The sequence below is a fragment of the Corvus hawaiiensis genome, chromosome 4, assembly GCF_020740725.1.
Source record: "Corvus hawaiiensis isolate bCorHaw1 chromosome 4, bCorHaw1.pri.cur, whole genome shotgun sequence".
NCBI classification, from domain to species: Eukaryota; Metazoa; Chordata; class Aves; order Passeriformes; family Corvidae; genus Corvus; species Corvus hawaiiensis.
In genome coordinates this window covers 15,469,055-15,491,810 of record NC_063216.1, presented here as the reverse complement: position 1 = coordinate 15,491,810, position 22,756 = coordinate 15,469,055, and the positions used below count along the sequence as shown (strand labels likewise).

General features: G+C 41.6%; 1 protein-coding gene across 3 annotated transcripts in view; it reads right to left on the bottom strand.

The window, feature by feature from the left end:
- Positions 1-22,756, bottom strand: part of FAR2 (fatty acyl-CoA reductase 2) — a 123,517-nt gene that overhangs the window by 44,903 nt on the left and 55,858 nt on the right. For all 3 annotated transcript variants that reach the window (XM_048300997.1, XM_048300996.1, XM_048300995.1), the window contains exon 2: positions 17,966-18,191. In XM_048300997.1, the coding sequence (XP_048156954.1) occupies positions 17,966-18,154 (189 nt within the window). In that variant the 5' untranslated portion in view covers positions 18,155-18,191. The remainder of the gene's footprint in view (positions 1-17,965; positions 18,192-22,756) is intronic.

Sequence of the window (22,756 nt, the reverse complement as noted above, 5' to 3'; positions counted from 1 at the left end):
CAGATGGATGGGTAGCACACAGCTGGGTGAGGTTAAATGTATACCACCGCTATGAACAGCAGCAGGGGAGCAACGCCTCGGGATTGCTGCTGCTTGTTTTTCCATGTCCACTTCAGCAGCAGGTTAATTTTTATCACAGACATAAGCAAGGCTTCAGTTTAGCCACACCTCTGAGCCTCTGGCACAAAAAATGTTTGGTCTTACAATAGTTGCTCAGCCATCCCCTGCTCTTACTCCAAATAATGAACCCATCACATTCTCTAAAATCTGGATCCTTCCAGGGAAACTAACATTACACTTTATTTTGACAATTTACATACCAGTGAATTTCTTCTGCAACTGATTCTGTCCAGCACAAAGGGTAATTTCACAGCATGTATTTCTGTGTAAAAGTTGGGACTTCTACCTGAATTATTTGCTTTCTCCCACTGTTACTGGAGAAATGTTCACCTTTGAATCAAACCAATGTACAGATTCACAGGAACACAGAAACATACCCCATGTGCACCTACTTCAGGTTATGCCCCACTATTTAAAATACACAATGGCACACATGGAGAGTTAATATCGCACACAGCGGGCTTCTCAGTTAAATTGAAAATTTAACATGAGAGAATTTGGTTTTCAGCCCGGTTTCCTAGGAAACATTTCCAGCTACTATTGGTGGAGGCTACAGGTTGACTGTCAAGCCCACTATTTCCTTTGTTCCCAGTCCATCAGCTTGATTTCTTTTATCATCTGGTCTTCCCTACTGAAATACATCTCATATAGGGGGAAGGGTTTCTTAACACATGCAAAATAATCAGTATTTCCCAAACAGCCTCCCCAAAAGAGAGACACAAAGCAGCAGCAGTGATTAAAGAAGAACAAATGAAATGAAGTTATTTGAATTAATTTAAAACGTGATATCCAGATTTGTATATGTTCGAGTCTGCACAGTGTTGATAAATATCTGCTAGAGATAATCTACAATTTTACTATTTATCCCTAACAAACAGATGGGCTTCTGCGTTGCCATTTACAACAGCATAAACACATTCTGAAAACAAAAACGAAACAAGGAAGAATTCAGAAATATGTGCACAGGTTTTTAACTGAATGTCCTGTACTTAGGTGAGATTTTATTATCCTTTAGAACACCTGCATGTTCTACAATTAAAGCATTACAGACAACGAGCACTGTAAAAAATCAATCCCCAGTGTCACTGCTCTTTGAAGACAAGAGGGAAAACACACTGGAGTATATCTACAGGAGAGAAAACAGGTCCCAGCCTCACAGACAGGCACTGACCTGGGCACGGTGCCTTGGTCTGGAACCTTCCTGGCTTTGTCTCTTACCAAAAAAAGTGATTGCTCCAGAGAAAGAGAAGGCAGCTGGGTATTTTCATGCACACAGAAATAAACCCTTGCTTGCAGTGCTTAATGAAGTCATGCAGACTCAAAGATATATCACTGCTTCTGTTTCCACTTCTGTTGCGACTCGTGTTTCTGCTCGCTCTTTCTTTGTGCTTTGGCAGGGAAAAATATGGGCAACTCTGGTGGTTCCCTTCCTCTTCCCTGGTGGGAGGAGACTGGACCCCTCCCTTCTTCCCAGGACATTCACATGAGCTCAGACTGCAGTATTTTTGCAGCTCTTCTACCTGTTCCAAACCCACTGTAGTGGCAGGTTGGTATGGGTCTTTTTAAGGATGCTATTAATAACATCCTTCAGAACTAGAGAAAATTTCTAAGAGCTATTCCCTTTATGCCCACGATACCCGGTCTCCCTCCTCAGCTGTTTCAGTCATAAAAAATGGGCATACAAGCAGGTATTGCTTTTGTGGGGTTTTTTTTTGTTTAACAGACAACATTTCCAGTGTCCTTCCGTCGTACTTTACGGGACTCCTTCAGCTCATGCACCCAGTAATGATTAAGGCAATCAGGAGCAGAGATTAAAGACAGTGCTTTATGTTAATAACTGGGTGATGACCCAGGCCTAATAACCTCAGAACTGGAGCAAGACCTGCCCTGCTTGTGTAGAAAGCACAAACACTGCTGCTGCTACGAGCTGAACCTGCCCTTGTGAAATGGCCTCCTTGATTCCCACAGAGCAACGCTTGGTCCGTGAATTTTCCCTTTAGATGTCCATGATTTTGGATTATGAGGATAAAGGTGAAACTTTTCCAATCATGCCATTGAAACAGGAATGCCAGAGCACTGAAAGGGCTCGCCCTTCTCTCCTGAGCTAAACTACCTGGAGATATCACACTGTTACGAAAAAACTGTGGGTAGCACAAGAGCAGTGTAATCGTTTGATACTAATCAACACTGAAATTGTTGGAGAAATAAAAAGCTGTCATTCACTTAGAGCCTGCAGCAAAACTCGCCTAGTTGATAGGGAACATTACAAAGGTTCATTTATTTTATGCATTTCAGTTCTCAGCATGACACACCTTCTATCCAGGGATGTGAATGTATTTGTAGTGTACCTCAGGAGATGAATGTCCATCAACAAATTCCAGTGTTTATTTATGGTTAATATTTCACAGCAATAAACATTAAATACGTTCCTATTTGATAAGATAACAATCTGAGGCCAACACCTTCCCTTTCAAGGCTCCCAGTAAAGTGGTAACCTTTGAAACATATCAGCTGCCTCATGTAAAAACAGAACTGTCTCCACCAAGCAACTCAATAACTGATCTGTATCTTTACGACTACAACTTCTCATTACGGAGATAGAGATACCACCCAAACCACTTCAGTAAGATACAAGCAAACGTGGCATTAGCTCAGCATATCAAGACACTGATATGAGGAAGTTCTGCTGGCAAGTCCTCCCAGGTGGACAAATCCCAAACCACAGAGCATTTTTCTGGTTGGTATCCATGGGCTGGCATGGCTAATATTCCTGCAGTGCACCTCAGCTATGAACTTGAAGAGAGGCACACAGAAAACACAAGAAAAAGAGAATATATATAGTTAATCCCATTTGGGAAAAGGGCAGACTTTTCAGGAAGGAAAAAGGAATAAGAGGTTTGTATTATGCTGAGAGGAAGAAAGGATATACAGAGGGGTATGGAATAAAGGACTTTGCTTCCTAAAGGGAGATGGCCTTTAAGATCACCTGGTCTAGTGAAGGGTGTCCCTGCATGGCAGAGGGCTGGAATGAGATGAGCTTGACGGTCCTTTCCAACCCAAACCATGCCATGATGACTCTATGGCTTTCCTTCTGAACATCCTATCAGCTATCAGACTATCAACTGTGCAGCACAGGCCAGCCCAAATCCAAGATACAAGATGTAATCTCATTTTCAGCTTTCTTTGACTACACCTAAAGTCCAGATTGCTGGTAGGAAAAGAGTGCAGCTCTACCACCCTGCTTAAAAGGTGACATCTGAAACTGGGAAAGGGGAGCTGTGGAGGTACATGTTGGTGAGGAAAGAGGATCAGGAAGCACTGTCGGCCACCACCCAAATGTGGTGGTGATCCATTTTTACTGGAACACATAGTTATCAGGTCCTGAATCTCAGCAAATTCACCTCTGGTTTTTCCCCTTTCTGCATCTGAGATGATGTGCTAAAATGGCAAAGAATTTACTTACTGTTGACTGTAGTTGCTGAGGAACATGGGAGGGACAGGTGACTGGACAATTCTGGGAGCTGAAGGAGGTATATGAAGATGGGATCAAGCAGGTCATGGGTGTAAGGATCTGCAGATCATGAAACAGAAAGGAGCAGTAGAGCTGCACAATGGATTTGGGTCAGAGCTGACCTGGAAAAGGTGCAGCTGGAATTGCTGATGACTGAGTGATGTTCTGATCAAAACCTTCCCTGGAGGTTTCTGGGGCTAGTGGAAAGTGGGGAAATGGGTTGCTAGGCCCCAGGGCAGCAAATCCTGTCTGTCAGAAAGAAATGGAAGAAATAATAGGGGAAGGGCAGAAAGAATGATAATCTTCCAAGCTTCAAAAGGAAGGGCTGAAGGGTAGAATTCTGGAAGGATGACAAAATTATTTACTGCTTCCATGCCCTACGGAAGCTCAAGGTCTCCATGCTGCCAAGAATGGTTACTGTCCTCTCACTCAATGTACTGGGCACATAAAAAATTTGACAGGGAAGAATCTAATTACCATTCCCTAAAGGCTCAGAGATCCTCCATTGATAAAACTCCATCAAAATCATACAGGCACTACATTAACAATTCTGAATTGCAGCAAACTTGATTTATTCTGTATTCTTTTCCTGTTCAGGCTGCAGTGCAGAGTCCGGATGCCCTTTAGACATTACAACAGAACCCAGCCCATTGCCTTTGATCAGTTTGTATTCCTGCCCAGCATGAAACAGAAACAAGCAAAATCAGCACTCAGAATTTGTGGAGACATGAATCTTTTAAAGGATCAGGTTTAATGGGTTAAAAACATTAGAATGAGACTCATATCTACGCGCCACAACATATTTTTAGCACATATAAGCCTTCATGTACAAGAATTTTCCCTCCCTCTGAACTTCTATGCCTCAATCTCTTGTGCATCCTTTCTTAGTGTAAATCCTTTAAACGGATTATATTTAAAGAACCACTTATTTGATGCTAGGAAGAGATGCCAAAGCAGTATTTTGGCAGTTGTTTATGAAGTGATTAAGATCTTCTATTTTTTCTGTGCAGATATAATAAAGGATGGCCATTTATTTTGCTAATTGATACGAAATGTAAGGACTAGAACTTTAAATTGACGGAAAGACAGAAATCAAAACCTGACTGTCCTTTCTTCAGTGGACAACGAAAGAGCCCCATGCAGAGAAAATCCCGTCCTTGAGGGATGTGTATGGTGACAACATGCAGGAGATGGATGAATCCAAAAGGATGCAGAAGAACAAAAGAGTCTTGTGTCTCAGTCCTTTGAGCAAGTCTGTATTTTCCCTGCTTATCTTTCTGGATACACCCAGTGATGTTACACATCCCTCTTCAAATTCTTATCTACAATACAGGTTTTCTCCGCAGGCTATTTCTATGTTTCACCACACTCTTTATGACATTAATAGTTACATGTACATGTATTTACTGCTCTCTGCCCTTTCTGGAAAACAAAACAAAACAAAAACACAAACAACCAACCCCCTCAAAACAAAACAAACAAACAAAAAACCCCAAACCTATCTCAGCTTTTCTACTACCTTGAAAACAATAAAATAGCAAACCCTATTTTCACAGAGGAAGCCCTTGGGTATCTCAGAGAAGGCATGTTGTGGGATTAGGCCTTACCTTTCAAAAAGATGCATCACTTTCCTGATACATATATGTGGAGAGAATGTGACATGGGAAGTAGTCCAGTGAAAATGACATTTTACAAGAAGAAGTTACAAGCCCCACCTCCGTGTTCTTAGAAACTCGGGTAACTTGGATAGTGTACCTGGAAAGCTGAGCTGCACCTTGGGCACAAAGTTTGGTAGAGAAACCAGCTGGCAAGAGCGTATTTGAACAAGCAGCCACATGAATGAGCTCTCAAACACATTCTGGGTATCTCTGGCAGTGCAACGTGGAATTCTGTGGCTGTGCTAGAACTTCTACCCACAGCATGAGAACAGATTTCATAGCTTAAGTATTCTACCTAGGGAAGATGAACCCTGCTCTTACAAGCCTTTGGGTTAAAAAAACCAGAACTCATGAGACACAAGCTCCTTGCTTGCTTTCTGCTGACACAGAGCAAATAAACCTTGCTCCAGGAAAATGCCTAAGCAGGTATTTTATTTAAAGCATGGCCGTTGAAATGGGAACTCACTGCAAGTTTCCTATGAGCTTTTGACACACTGCATCAGGAAGCCACACATCTGGTTCATCCCACATTAAAGAGGGAAAACGATTTTCATTTATTTGACAGAAGGGGTAACTGATTAATCTGGATATTTAAACAGTTGTTCTGAAGGAATAATATGAAGCTTTGATGTATCTCACATCTTCTCAAGTCCTTCTTCAGATTCTTCATAGGCCTCCTTTAGGCACTGGAAGGGCTTTGTCCTTCCTAATCTGCTCCCTGGGTGGTTGAAATCCCCCATGAGGACCAGGGATTGTGGATGTGAATATTAAGTGCTGTTAATGGCACTGCCTCTGTTTTAATCCCTTTGCTGCCAGCCACTCGCTTGCTTCACTATCACCAAGTGCAGTAATTCCTGGGACTTAGAACACCCTGCCAGGACATGCTGAGACAGCTGAAGCGCTTCGCTCACTAAGGTTTGTTTAGGGACTGACCTCTGGAACACCGAAACTTCTTTGTAATGAACACTGCCCGGCAGAGGCAGGAGAGTAAAAGCCAAAGGATGTATAAAAAGACTAGGAAAGCTACCAGAACTCAGGAGCTCAGAGATCCAGAGCCTGTTTCCCTTCTCCAGCTTCCTAAGTTAGATATTTCTTAGCACTGCCAGGTGTCAGTAGAGACATAGTGGCATAAAGAATGCACTACAACCTGGAGGTTTGGGTTTTTTGCTCGGTTTGGGTTTTTTGTTTTTTTAAGGTGCTAAACAAGGTAAGTTCCCAGATAAACTCTTAGGGAATTCTGCTTATAAGTGACCTCCAGGCAAAGCATGAACCATTAAACTCTTGCAGTCTGAATGTCCAGCCAGGTTTCTTTTCCTCACCTTGACCATAACACCTTTATCTGCATGTTGGCAATCTGATGGAGACAATGCTGACAGCTTTGCTTTTGTCAAGGTAAATGATATCCACAGCTTTCCCTCATCCACAGATTCAGTCATTTTATCACAGAACAGGACCAGATTGGTCCAGCTAAACATATCAAGGGTCAATCACAGAATCATGGAAGCGACTTTAAAGATCAGGGGTGGGGCAGCCACAGCTTCTCTGGGCAACCTGTGCCAGGGCCTCAGCACCCTCACAGGGAAGAATTTCTTCTCAATATCCAATCTAAACCTTCTCTGTTTCAGTTTAAAACTGTTCCCCTTGTCCTGTCACCCTAGGCCCTTGTCAATAGTGTCTCTCCATCTTTCTTGCAGGCTCCCTTCAGGTACTGGAAGGCTGCAATTAGGTCACCTTCTCTTTTCCAAATCCACGCTGACCTTCAAGTCACTCCCTTTTCCTTCATGTACCCAGAAATGTCAAGAAAATTCACTCTGTGATTTTTTTTTTTCAGGGACAGAAGTGAAACTGCCTGAAGCTGCAGCTGCCTGAGTTGTCCCTCTTGCCCTTTCTGACAATGGGTGAAGCATTTGCCCTTTTTTCCAGCCATAAGTGTCCTCTAGAATGTAGAAATCCTGGAGGCTTCTGAAAGAAATGGAATACATAGTCCTTCATGCTCTCTTTACAGCCCTGGGAAAGAAATTTGCTGCAAAACATACCTCCACATAGAGTTCTACTAAAGTCAGCTTCCTGGAGATCAAAGCAAGGGCAGCAGCTTGGGAACTGCCCACATCCAACAGGGAGTCAACCATCAGGGAGACAGCGTGCCTCCAGGCATGGATACAGCACAGCAAAGAACACATTAGCTTTTTGAACAGGTTATTGCCTTTCTGCAAGCAACCTCCCCAAGCAGAAATCTACCCATAAAAATGTTTTTCCCTCCTCCACCACTGACAATCTTGTCACACTTTGTATGGAAATGCCCTTCCCAGTGCTGAAATTATTTGTGGGTGGACAGTTCAGGTGGTTAATTCCTTGGGTGTGGGCACACATGCAATGCCAGAAGTGGCACAGTTGTATTCACCTGGTCTTCTGAAACATGAGCTTACCACTTGAAGAATGATAAACCCTTTTCTTACCCTCCTGCATCTCTATTGTTGTGTTCTCACAGCCTGCTTTATACTTGAACACCTTGAATAATGAGTGAGGTACTTCTAAAAAAGGTTTAAAGAGGTCAGACTGAGAGCTGTTACAGAAAGGATCATGAAACATTTGAGTGAAGGTGTAATTACCCATACTTACAGTGTGTGTGTGTCTTAGCAGATTTTGATATATCTTTAATAAATAAAACATTAATATAAACTTCAGACAAGTTCAGAGCCCTCTGGACACCCTAATTTTTAAAGATGCATTCACTAACAAAAAGAGAACCTAAATAACTTATTCTGGCTTCATCCAACAGGGCAATTTTCAATGTAGTGGAAAAAACTGTCAACTTAATACAAAATTTTGCTGTAATTTAGAGCTCTAGTTCTGCCATTATAAAAATAAAAAATGAAATAGTTAAAAATAAGTGGTTACTTTGGAAGAGATCACCTAAAAATATTTTGGCATTTGGGGTTTTTTTAGGGCCCTGGGGTTGGAGCTCTACCACGGCAATCAAGGTAATTCAAGGAAAAAGTCCATTTTGCCTGTCCTTACCCATATTTTCTTTGCCAAAAAACATTTGGGAGGCATTTTTTTTCCACTTCCAACTAGGAAGGTACTGACTGTTCACTGTAAACATTTTATTATACAGATGAAGTACCTGTAGTTTTATACACAACTGTAATCGCAGTAACACCCAGCTTGGAGCCAGATCCAGGCTTCTGTTTTGCTGAGCTCACCAGATTGAAGGCTTTAAAACACATTTTAGTGTTTTGCAGATACAAAACCAAAATAAAAGACCTTTTTCCCTAAACTAAGCTATGAAATCCCACTTTTAAGGTGAGATGGCAACACAAGGAGACAACCGGCAGAGTTGACAAGGAAGATGAGAAGAAGGCACACAATAATAGAGATCAAAAGTACACACACAGTTAGTTAGTATCAAAGGTTTGTTTGGTTTTTAAACAAGCCACAAGTCAGTGCTTGTTTTTGTTATTCATATTTGTTATTTCTACTGCAGCAGTGCCCAGAAGTCCCATCCAGACATCCCATGGTCAGTCCCTCCTTTTAAATCTTGATGCAATCACACGGACTATCCCAAAGCTTCATGTATGAGAAGGAGATCACTCCAAGTTTTCTCTCTCATCTAAATCATGCCCATAAATAATAAGCCTCACACTTGGCAAAACCAATTCAGATTGTACCAACACAAGGCAAGTTTCTGGGGCAGCCACTTTGGCACAACCACCTTGAATTTTGGATAAAACAGACCCAAACTGCAGCACAAGACTGATGCACCACTGAAGACACATCAACATTCTCCAATAACAAGTGAAAGCTTATAGTAACTGAACATATATAGGGTCAAAAATCAGTCTAATGATAATTTTTGATAGAATGAATAAAGCATTCCCTGATTTTAAAAATATTTAGCTAGATTAGCAACCCTTTCCCTCTGTCAACTCCAGATCAAACACAAATCAGGCCAGAACAGCAGGCTCTGGACAAGCACCTCCACAGACCAGAGTGCGGCAGTGAATCACCCCTGTTGCCAGAATTAATAGGATTTCCCTCTGCAGTCAGACCAGCTCGTTCTGGGAGTCTGGCTGCAGTTAGTTTGTGCTGTTCACAGTCACACCATCGTTCACATTTAACTATGAATGGAAGAGCTGTTTCGCTTCAAGAAGCAAAATTAATTTACAACACCAATAATACTCTCACTCCCAGATCCCTTAAAAGAAAACAAAAGGCCTAATACAAGCCCCCAGAAAATTACCAAAGCCCAATTTTCAGGCTTGGGTTCCTTGGCACAATTCAGACATTTCGATTTGTGTACGCAACAACGCGAGTCAGAACTTCACAGTTTTTTAAAGCAATCTCCCTAGTATTTGGCAGCTCTTATAGGTCTGGTAAACATAATAAAAACAGCAGGCTGGATTTGCCAGAGTAAACTGCAGTCAAAGGTGACCTTCAGACAACTTTAAAGCTGTGTGATCCTCTGGAGGATGGATTTTGGGATCAATTGTAGGACACTCAGAAGATCAAAAGTTCTGGATTGTGAATATCAAGATGCACCACTGTGTCACAAGCGGGAGCTCTCTCAAAGGCCCAAAGGCTCAGAGTATTCCCCTCCCTTCTCCCCAGTATTTCCACAAATTTGTTTATCCATGTGCTAGTCAGGGATCAGGTTTTTACAGGGAAGTCAAAACAGAAGGTTAAAGACTCTGCCCCACTATATTTAGGATTTCTTCTTAAACTGCTGTGTTTTGTTCACAACGAACTTTATTTCTTTGCAGGGTCTTGGAAGGCCAGAGTTCAATTTAGGAAAACAGAAAAGCTTCCTTTAAGAAAAAAAAACATTGAAGAAATAGCTGAGGATGGAATGGAATAAAATCAGGCACAAAGAACAAAACGTGAGTCAACTTTACATTGTGCTGAATGACCAAATAGCAAATTCTGCTTTTTGGGTGCTGACTGATGGCTCCATTGCCAACCCATTCCAGAAAAAGATGAGCTTGTGTTTTCTTAACTAAGATTTGCAGGCCCTCAGAGGTTGTTTGAGGTTAGTTGTCCTCATTCAGCCCCAATTCCAAGATGAGAACCCATGCCTGCAGATGAGCTGTGGTACAGGAGCAGCTCCGTCGGTGTCCAGAGCAGTTCTGAAGTGCAACAGCCCAAAAAGGAATTGTGCCAACTCGCACACATCAAGAGCCAAGTCCCGGGCTCCAGCAAAATGACAAACATTGTTTAAAAACATGTTTGCTGAAGGCCTTGTTGGTGAACGGGTCACTTGGCAAAACTGTGAACACAAGGCATGCTGTGCAGCTGCCTAAAAGCTCAGCTCTCCCATGTGCCTGAGCAAAACCAGGATCCAGGAGAAATCGGCAGCTTACAAAGGATGCCCAACAGGACTTCTCTAATGATGTTGCTCCACGGCCTTGCTGCCAGCAAAAGCTGCCAGGAAATGGCTCTGACTTCTGTTACTGGTGTAAAACTCTCAAGCCTGCGTAGGAGAGTTTTTCCTCTTCAACGCTCTTTGTTCTTTTCCCATCCTCTTTGAAAATGCCATGCTGGACTCCTCCATCCCTCTAACGCACACTCTCCCACTTCCTCGACTTTTTCCTTTAGGACATGTAGACAGCAGTGGTGGTGATGCTGAAAGTTTTCTCCTGGCAAGGAGACCTGGAAAGGCACAACGTTCTGGATGGAGAGATCTCTGACTGGCACAAAAGTAAATTTTGTGGATTAGAGAATCTAAAGCTTCCGTTTAGTCACTTGAAAAAAAAATCTAACATTAGGATACTATTTCCATCTCCAACTTAACACACAAGGTCAAGTTCAGAAGCAATCACATGGGAAAAGAGGTGGGAAATCACATGGGAAAATGAGAGTCAGCAGTACCAACAAAACAATTACTTCTTGGGTTTGTTAGCTTCCAAACCCAGAAACTGTCTAGCTTGCTTATGCTCCAAGGCTGGAATCAGACAGTGTTGGTTTTCCACATTTAGAAGAGTGATTAACTGCATTTTCATCTCTGTACCAAACACTTTTCCCCGTGTTTAAATCGTTATCATCTGAAGTTGAAATACTGGCAGGGAAATCAAACTCATGCTTGTAATTATCCAGAACAAAAAGAAAATCCACCAGAATGCCACAGAATTGAAAGAATGACTTGTTTGGGCTACTTATTTGGGGCCATCACCTCTCTGAAATCTACCCTTCACAAGATACTCAACCAAAGCTAAATGAAGGTACCAAGAGAAATTCTACTGATTCCAGGAACTGGGCCTTGGCTGCAAACCAGAAAGTATGTAGGCATAAATGCAAATTCAAGCAACGTTATGAAGATCCTTTAAAGGACCCAACTGCAATCTTAGTTTGCTAACTCCCTTATGAGATTCCCTCTTTCTTCTGTATGACACCCTTGCATATTAAAGAAAAAATACTGTGAAGTTACAGGCTGTAAGTGTACCAAAGTATCACTGCTTATGGAGCACTAAAAATGTGTTTCATTTTACAGACGACAGCAAATGCAGCCTAACTGCGACCTCCATGCTGTTACTGGCAAGAGAAAGTCTTATTGTTGATATTTTTTTTAATTGCATCATTCTCAAGGTACTGCCTGCTCATTTGCTTCAAGGGCTGAACTTTTATTTTGTCATTTATCAGCTGGTAGAATCTTCACTGCAGAATCTTCACTAACACACAAACCCCTTGGGATACCTGCCACTAAATAAAACAAAAATGGCTAGCTTGAAAGAGAGTGCCATCATGCATGTGTGCATTTGTGTCTAATTGGGCTGCAGAGCAGAGTTTTGTGCTGGCTGCATAAAAAGCTTGTCTGTAACATTCCTTGGACAAAATGAGGTCTCTGACCATCAGAGTTCTCAGAGCACACTACCAGCCATGATATCTTTACAGATTGAGCAGAATAACTGAATATTAATATTTAAACATGTGCATGTCTCTTGTTAGATATCTTACGTGAAACTGAGAAAATTCTCCTTTGTTTTCAGCTTTTTTTTTAACTTTACTGCATGAGCAACACATGCATTAGCATACAATTGGCTAAAGGGATTTTTCTGTAATGCCTCTATTTGAGGCTCTGTATTCTCCCCTGGAGGTGTTGCTGTTTACATCATGATCTACTTGACATCACAAAATGATTTTAAGGAGAAAAATCCCAACCAAACAAAAAAATCCTTCTGAAATCTGATGATTTCTTGCGATTCCAGACCAGGCCACAAAAAATTGCAAGAAAAGAAGAAGTAAAGATAAAAGTGAGGGACAGCTTTTACAGATTGTTCTGCAGGTGGTGGGTATGTGTGTAGAATGACATGAAGACAGAAACCATTAACCCCCTTGCTGTTGCAGCTCAGCAGGCAGGCACAGAGAAAGCCGAGCTGCACAAAAAGATCTTGCTCTACCCTTCATACAGGGCAAATTTTCTGTACACACACCTTGCAAGGATCAAGACTCTGCTGAGGTGGCAGCTGCTGCCAGGCCAGTGTCCCCTGGTTGATGTTGGACCACCCTGATTCATGCTGGGTTTCTCTTTTCAGTGGAAGATGAGGAAACTGATGTGTCAGGTTTTGACACCAAAACATTTTTATTCACAGAATGACAAACACACTTGAAATTAACTGAGAAGCATTTTTGATTTCAAAGATTTACTAATTTCAGAATAATTTACCTTGTTTCTACAGTTTCATATCGCACTGTGTTCTTGTTTTTCATTTAGAATCTTATGTCATTTAAACATTCTTAATTTCATTGTGATTTACTGTGTACCTTTGTACAACTGGAGGAAATTGAAAACTGCAGTCTATTTTATTTTAAAAGAGTTGACTTCACCCACTGTGAATACCTGCAGGAGCAGAAGGACTGAAGACAGTTTGCAAAGATGGAGTATTACACTGTGACCTCTTCTTGACAGTGATAAAACTGAGGTTTGAATTCTGTACCATCTGGCAGAGCTTGTGACCTGGAGACAAATGGCATCCCCAAGCCTTGTCTGGGTTTCAGCAGCATTGCTTTTTTTAATAAAAGACAACATATCACACTATTAGCTCATAATCCTTCCTAGAGCTTCCAGTACTGCAAGTTCCGCTTTTAAGGGGCAAGATCCACAGGAACCATGCTGATAACACCACAGAACTGCATCTCTAAGTGATCAGAGACTGATGTTTCAGGTAGAGAGTCATGCAGGAGTACAGGGAGAAGCCACGTAATAAGGGACACAGCTTCTTGCAGTCGGATGCCTTCGGGAAGGGTCTAGAGCACAAGTGTTAGGAGGAGTGGCTTAGGGAGCTGGGGTTGTTTAGCTGGGACAAAAGAAGGCTCAGGCGGTACCTCACTGCTCTCTACAACTACCTGAAAGGAGGTTTTAACAAAGTAGGGGTCAGCCTCCTCTCCCAGGTAGCAAGTGATAGAATGAAAAGGAAATGGTCTCAAGATGTGTCAGGGAAGGTTTAGATTGGATGCCAGGAAAAACTTCTTCACCAAAAGGGTTTTCGAGCATTGGAATAGGCTGCCAAAGGGAGTGGTTGAGTCACCACTCCTGGAGGTATTTAAAAGATGTGAAGATGTGATGCTTAAGGACTTGGTTTAGTGGTGGACTTGGCAGTGCTGGGTTAACAGCTGGACTCCATGATCTTAAGAGTTTTTTTCCAGGACAACTGATTCTATGACTCTATAACTCATTTGTTCTTCAAACACACAGAGATAGAAAAAATACTATTTCAGTCTTGGCCTTGAACACTTCCAGGGATGGGGCACTTACAGAATCAGAGAATCAGTTAGGTTGGAAAAGATCTCTGAGAGCATCGAGTCCAACCTATGATGTAACACCACCATGTTCCATCAACCTAAAAGCCTCATTAGCCCTGATCCAGGTACACACCGCTCTGCAGTGGTCACAGCAGATTTCAGGAATGCTGTTCCAGATGGAGTGACAGGGCACCAGTTTGGCAAGGAGAACTTTTATTGCTTATGGTGATGAGTGAGGGGGCAAAGACAGGGATAGTCATAGGAGGTGGGGAAAGATAAATCTGGAATGATTTGCTGAAATATACAGGACCTTGCTGGATGTTTGCTGATAAACACAGCACACTTCACAAGGAAATACTGAAGAGGCAAAGCTGTCTGACAGCATTGAGCATCTGCTTTTTGCAGTGGCCAGGCCCATCGCAATGTGCAGCTCCAGACAAAGCTTTGCAGGGAAGAGAAGGCCTGTCTGTAGCATCCACTGTAACTATAAGGGTTAACTGTGGATGGACAACAGGAAAAAGCAGCAGCATTTTACAGTCACACCTAATTCTCCATTTTAGGCAGCCTCCCCATTTTCTCTCTGAATTATCAGAGACATTAATAAGAGCCTTTTCCACTCCCCACTTGGCCCGATCTTTCTAATTAGGAACACTGAACAAATATATCTGAGAAACAGCCTGGCAGCAGCAAGCAGCCTTGGTTCACTGCATGCAGGGCATGGAAAATGCTCTTCTCTCCCACGGACAACGGGAAAGCTACAATCGGTGACTCAGCACTGGCCCAGTAACTGCTCTCCAGGGAATCCAAGACAACCCCTCCAAGCATTCCTGCCTAGCTCTGTGCACAGAGGGATCAGACAGCAAAAGCACTCCTTGAGACAATTCCCTACCTCTGATAAACACACACCTGCCATCAACGAACGATGATACATCCCTGTCAAGCTTTGCCTCATGATCCCCATCTCTGGACACATCCAGGCTGCAGCCAATACTGAAATTTAGGGGGTTTTGTGTAACAGCTGTGCTCTGTGCAAGGCAGACGTGGCATTTCATAAAGCACAGGGTAATAGCTTGATTCCCTTAGGGACTTGCTGCTGGAAAATAGAACATCTCCTTTCATAAACAGGCAAGGTCACAATGCTTGTTTTGGATTTGATGCTGAGATAATTGAGTATCTGTTCATTATACATTGCATATTAATGCACTAACGCATCTGCATGTAAAACTAATTTTACTAGACCTGAGGAAAGCAGCTTCATGTCAACGCCTGTTCAGCTACAGAATGCAGTCAAAGAACTCTGATTTATGCACAAACTATTTTCTGTATTTTCCTTTCCATGTTGGATTCAGAAGTTGAAAAATTCCAAGTAACCAACTGCTGAAAAGCACAAACTAAGCTATTTTGCCCGTTCACATTGTATCACCCTTTTGAAACTCACAGCTGCTCTTCTATTTAACAGGAGTCATCTTCCAGTGTATTCACATGTACACACAGTGACCCAGACAGGTTACAAACATGACACCTCAGTGTTTAAACCCTGTAGATATAATGATAAAAGCCACACAAATTTCACAGAGATATATGAAGAAGGATCAAAAGTCTAGGCAAGTTCTTTCAAAATATTTCTAAGTACTACCAAAAATCAGGAGTCCCCAGAGGACCTTACCTGAAGAACCTAAACATTATGCAACTAATTCTAACCAATCTGCTTCACTTTGATCTTACTTCATCTCAAATAAATTTTATCTCTTTGTTTAGAATATTTGGAAGTTGGCAACCTGTTTCTCTCTGCTCCTTTGCTTCCTGGAATAGTTCCTTTCTGGATGTGCAAACAAGAAAATCCAAAGGACAATACTAGGTCACAGCTAAATACAAAAGAAAAAAGAGTTACTTGCAAAGTGAATGTGTCATGGATCAGTAGAGAAGATTACATAGGGTAAGATATGAAAGAAGAAATAAAGTATTTTCTCCTAAACCCAGATACAAGCACTGTTCTACATTAAATCCAGTAGTTTGGGGGGAAAGGAATAATTATGCACTAGAGTTTAGAAATTATAAAAGTACACAGAAACAGCACACATAAATAACAGAAAGAATTTTATTCTGAATTTTCCTGTGCTTACTCCAAAATATCTCGTCAGAGATTATGATCAGAAATTTCAAATGTGAATGCTGTCTGAAGATTTGGAACAAAGTTTTGCTGCATTTTTATTTGTTATATACCTCAGGAATTTCGCAAACTGGAGGATGCAAAGCTCAACTGTAAATGAAAGAGCAGTCTCTAGATTGTGATCAACTGGAAAAGATCTGTAAAAATGTTAAGAATAGTATTTCCTGCCCTCCTCATCTGTCATTAAATTAATAGCTAGTGGAATTAACAGTTTCATTCCTAGGAAAAAAAAAAATCTCCAAGTCTGTCAACATTTGTACATGGCAAACACCTTCAAGGAGTAAGGTTTCTGCCTTAGGCAAGGATTTTTCAGTAATTTTAAAATGATCAGCATCAAAAAGACACCTTCTTCCTTGAGAGGACCTGGATGACTTGTGAGAGTTTTTCCTTCCCAAGGCTGCAGCAGCCTTAGAGCCCTGCCTGCTCCTTTTGTTCATTTGGAACACGTTGGAGCAGGCTACCAAAGGTTCAAGGAGAGGTTATCAGGTCCTGCTTGCTGTTGGCACGTCTAAAACTGCTGACACATGCTAGGAAGAAAAATGGGTACATCTAATACCGCTGCAACAATAAAACAGCTACTAGGGAACCCCACCTAGAGCTAAAACACCTCCAAGCTGTGCTGGCCAACTGAAGAGATAGTAGTATTTATACATAAAATGTAAACAGAGCTTACACAAGTCTTGATAAGTACCTAGGTTTATCATTGCCTCAGTGTTTTAAAACACAAGAGGCAAAAACATATGCAAAACACACCACATTTGGGATTTTGTTGGTTGATGATGAAAATCATTATCCACAGTGATGAAAGCTGAGGGTGGACTTGGCAGTGTGAGGTTAAGGGCTGGACTCAAAGACCTTGAGGATCTCTTCCAACCTAAATCATTCTATGACAGACTTGCAAAAGGCGACCAATGGGATTGTTTTCTTTTGTATCACTCACAATTTTTCCTGAATATGAAAACAATCTACTCTCTGTCAAAACCACACCAAAACCAAACAAACTCTGTTCTTGGACATACATCAGATTTTTCTAGCTTAATGCCTCAAAACATTAAAAGGAAAAAAGCACATTTTCTGCCAGACTTACTTCTCTCAAAGTCACCTATTTTACCTCTAACTTCTGTAGAAGGAGGAGGATTCTTCCAGTCAAGTCTTGTTCAAACTTTTATTTTAGACCAATACTCTATAGCTATGTTGACATTTCTCAGATTAAGTCCAAGTTACTCCTTGCCTGGTAGGGCCAGATCTGTCCCTTCCTCTCATTTCACATCAGCTATGTACAAATTCACACTAGCATTAAGCATGAGCTTGAACTCTGGCATTTATCATAGCTGGAGCATTCTGAGCGAGTTCACAACCTCACCACTGGCTTAAGAACCTCAAGAGACTCTTGAGGGCCTCAGGCCAAGTCAGTGTCTCCTTACAAATTTTTACATTAAATACAGCAAAGGGCTTTGACATCCTTCTTGCTACTAGAGATGTGGATTTCCTCACTGGGATGGCAAACTAAGCAGGATCAAGCCACATGGGTGGAGGTCATGCAAAAGGGAAGTAAAAGGATTACATTGTTACAGTGTAAAATGCTGTGGCACCTATCAGACAGACACAGGTTCGTTCAATTCTTTTGGCTGTCCTAGACATAGCAAAAATACACAGCTGTTACAGCAGAAGTCAGCCTTTTGTTCTTCATAAATGGAGTAAAACAGAAGCCCTTTGCTTCACTCACCTAAATGGCTTTCAGATTAGATTCCAGAATAAACCATGTGAACTTACCTTACATTTCAACATGTTGGCCACTCTCTCTTGCATTGACTGACCAGCCTTTGGCCTGACAAGAATATAAACTGCTTTCACTTCAGGGCTGGAGCGCAGAAGTTTTTCCACCAGTACTTTGCCCATGAAACCTGTAGCTCCTGTGATAAGTACAGTCTTTCCATTGTAATAAGCTGAGACTGAAGACATGGTGCTTTCTTGTTCCTTCCCTTCCTGCAGCAGGTACCTGAGAAGATGCAGAAATAAAGCTTTAAAGGCTTTTGGGATAACCTTTTTAGTCACCTACGTCAACTCAAATCAGTTCAGTCAATGGCAATTTAAAAAATGATTTTTTAAAAAAGTCTTTATTGCAAAAATAAACCACAAAAATCTGAGAAGCTTAAAAAAAAATCAAGCTCAGCCTTATCCTCCATATGACACCACAGCTGCACACAGAGGTCAAACACAGCTTGTGCTGTCCAAGGCTCCCAGCAGGAGATGCTCACTGCAGTGCTGAACCGTGTTTACCTGCTACTGTTAAGTGGCAGCCATGAAGATATGCAGCTATCCCTACAAGACAAAGGAGAAAGAGATTTCCTCACAAACACTGCTGTGTTTTCCACTTCAATTCCACTGTGCCTACGGCATTCCTTGTCAGCCATCACTCATCGACGTGCTCAGTCTTTGCTGTTGCCTTGGCTTGGAATGACACCATGAAGAAAGCTTTTCTTCATGAAAGATACAGTGCAATCACCTTGCTCTGCAGAACTGCGATACCACACGCAGGTCACCACCCTTTATGAGCTGTTAGGGCCAGAATTCAACCCACTTCACTCTAAGGAGTGCAGATGTGATAGGCTCCCTCTGGAGAGTTTCAGTTGTCTGAACTCCCCTCTGGAGACCCACTGACATGATGTGTCCCAGTTAAGTATTTTAATTAGATGCAATGGTTTCAGGCCTGAATGTCCCCAGCCATCCTGATTCAAACTCTTTAAGTTGATTAAATGCAAACAAGGCTTGGACTGAATCCTCTTAGAAAAGCCCCTCTTCCCCTACTAACCTAACGGAAGCAAAACAACAATCTTTGAAGTGGGGCAGACCACAGCAAGCACAAAACACACACTGCAAGGGAAAGGCTCATGAAAAATACCAGTAAATGTTTTGAAAAAAGCCTACTGAATTTGACACAAAAAGAAACAAGAATACTATAATGCTGTCAATCACATATTCAAGAACCAGAACAATGATCTTGAAGTATCCCAGAAAAACTTCTCTTCCTCCAGCAGAAGCTTCAGAGACACAACACAGGGAGTCAAGCCTGACAAAATATTACTCTTCTTTCCCAGTGCTGCCTGGGACCACAATACTTAGCATCAAACAAACGAAAATCCCCAAATTTCTTTATCCACAACAAATCATCAGGTGTAGAATCCAGTTTAGAAAGTGGGTCAGGCAGAGTAACTTCTCAGGGATGCTATTTTACAAACTAATAGCTGTGGGTATTCTGGCTCAGTGAATTTGGTTATTACCCTACTTTCAGATGTCGTCCAGATTATAACTTAGATGAATGCAGAAGGCTCATCTAGGCCTATTAAAAACCTGTTCTTATTAAAGAGCTGGCCACTTGGGAAGTTAAACCAACAGGTTAAACTACTGGATCATTAACTTATTTATAATAAAATGTCACCTCTCGTTCCGGTTCGGAAAAACTGACTCATATTGCAAGATAGGAACTTGCAGAGCCTGTAAGTGTGTGAAAGGTGTGTAGGGCCAGAAGAAGGCAATAGTTTAGCCAGATGGAAACAAAAGACCTCAGAAATTTGGCATGACATGCCCTGCAACGTAGAAAAATGAAGGAGAGAAGGCCTTAGTCACTAGAAGCCATATAAATCCCACTGAACAACAGGAAACAAAAAGATAAAATATAAGGACCACTTCCAGCCACTGGATACTTGCTTTGAACTTGTATTCAGAAGATCCTATCTGCACAAAGAGTACTTTGCACCATAAACTTGGGAGATTACCAGAGGAGTTACTCTCCTTCCCACACTTCAGGAGTGGAGAGCATTTCCAACCTGCACCACCAAGCACTACAGCTTTGCTTTATAGCTGCAGACTACGGCACAAATAACTGTGAAAGGCTTCCATGTGCGGACCTCAATTGATTATGTTGTTTCATTTGGGTTCCCTGCTTCAGTTATCTAAAAGGGGCTACATTTGTTTTGGCCAGATGTTCAATGCCTGCTAGAATAGTAAAATAAATAAATCACACTACTTTGAAGTGTCCCTATAATTAACCGTGCAGCCACGTTTCATTAAGTATTTCTGACAAGGACTATGTGCACATAACTGACAGTTCTTCGCCATCTAGTCTGAGACCATTTTGAACGTTTGATTCCAAAAAAATCCAAAAATTTCATCTTCCAAGCCATTCTGGTATGATGAAAATGGAAGTACCAAACACAGCTACTGAAAAAACAAACTTCCAAGGCAATCTGCTGTTACTCTGGATTACTGGCTTAACCTCCTAGGGTTAAAAGGGAAGAAAAATCACATCCTTTCTATTTTCCATAATAAAGCAGTCCAAGTTAGGCAGCCTAGAGTTAGTAGGGCCAATTTCAGGGTTGCATCCAGTTGCTCAGGATCTCATCCACAATAAAAAGCCACAAAGAATGAGATGGTGTTATGGGATCAGGTTTGTGTCTTCTTGCAGTACATTTATGTTTCTATTTCCTAAGTGAGTTTCAGAAAAAAATACAAAAATCTTGTACCCATCTGACGCCATGCTAATTACCAAGAAAGAAAATCTGTGGATTTGTTTAATGCACACAAACAAATCCATGTTTTGAGATCATGACACAAAAGCTGGAATGCTGCAATTTGGTATGTTCAGACAGACCCCTGAATCTCCACTGTTCAAGCAAATTTAAAGCGGCTTTTATTACATTCCAAGTTCAAAGGCAGATTCCAGTTTATATTCCAGATTGCTAAGATATTTTCCTTTCAACTTAGTCTTGATCTTTTTATTTTGTAAAACTATCTTTGAGTTTTTAAAATATTTTTAAGAGTGTTACTGATTTTTCTCTGTTTTTATTGATTTTGCTTGGCCTTTGTAAAGCGATTACTAAGGAACGTATGGAGACTTTAGGGAACCAGAGGATTTCTGAGGTCAAAGGGTGTGACCCAAGTAATGCCTGCTGACCTGACCCTTTGGAGGCCTACTTCAAATCAGAGAGAAAGATATGCATGCCTTTTGGCTTTTTACACTCGAATTGTTAGCTGCAGAAGGTTATACTTGGCCTTTCATTTTAAGGAATAAATAGTCAATACTGAGCACTGCCTATTTTCCAGTCAATTAAACTACAAGGGGTTAAGTGCCTGGTAGGACCATTCGAACTATGGCCAGAAGCTGCAGTGAGCTGACCCCTTAGTGAGGTAAAGAAGGATAAACACTATTTCATATAGGCTGAGGTTCCTGGCTCTTCCAAATCTGACTGAAGATGAGAAAGCCGCTGAATTGTGGAGAAAAGCCCAATTCAAGTGAGTAATTACAGGCAACTCAGATATTTTAGGCATTAATCGAAGAAGGAAAGCAATCACTGATGCCACGTGAATTTCTGAGTGCAGCATCTTTGCAGCAGCACAAATCTCTCTGATGCTGACTCATCTCCAGCCAGAGCATGAAAAAACCATGAGCCAGGAACCCCACTGAGCCAGGAGTCCCACTGAGCATCTCTGCAGACACAAGTGCACAAGCTGCTCTGATGGTACTGCTGCCTCTCAGAGTCTCCTCTGGATCAAACAGAAAGGACGAGCGACAGCACTGCGTTACAAACAAAGCCGTGATCTTGTGCCACAGGACAAGCAAAGGGAAAGGTGGGAATCCTAATCCTACCAACCTAATACTTCTCTCCTGCAAAAGAAAATCATTGTATCCTCAGTAGAATAGCACAGATGTTCCCCCTCCTGAGAGCAGGTACTACTGAGCTGATATTTAACAGAACAACTGCTACACTGTCCTCATCTTTCACATATTTCAGTGATGCCAAATCTGCATCCAGCTTGCAATGGTGTAATGCAGAAAGTTTGGCTGCTATCAGAGCCAGAATGGTGGGAAGGGAAATGTGGATCTGAACCTCACTGACTGCTGCCACTGCCCACAGCAGCTCCATGGCTGCAGGGGGTCAAGGAGGGACGGCAAAAGGGAGGATGAGCAGTGAAGGTGGACTGGAAGAGATGAGTATTTCAGTATGGTTTGGATCACTGCCCTACTCAACCAGGACAGCAGCCATTTGAGAAGCTTATCTGTTGAGATACTTACTTGTCTTTTCAACTCAACAGCATAAAACGAAAAAAACCCATTGTTTTGTGCAAGAGCGAAGGACCATATGCCTGCAAATGTACATCTAGATTCAAAAATGGCCTCTCTGGCATCTCCTTGTACTTAGACTGGTTTTGATGAGATTTTTCTTACACAGCTTTATGCAGGGATGTAATTTCCATAAATAAGAGGGTTGGCCTGTTCAGGTGAGTCTTTCAGACATCAAACTAAATGTAATAAACCAGCTTCAACCAAAATTACACTTAACAACAAGCAATAGTTTTTGAAACAAAGCTACAGACAACCAGAGTCCTGTAAGACAAAATAATTCTTGGCCACTTTCTGACAATAAATTTTTAATCTTGGGTGAAAATATCCAATCATACATAAGACAGTTTTCTTTCATCAGGATTCTGGAAGAGTTATAATTAATCTGGAACATGCAGAGAAAGAAAAATTCCTCTTTTGCTTCAGAGAACTTGTATAGCTGA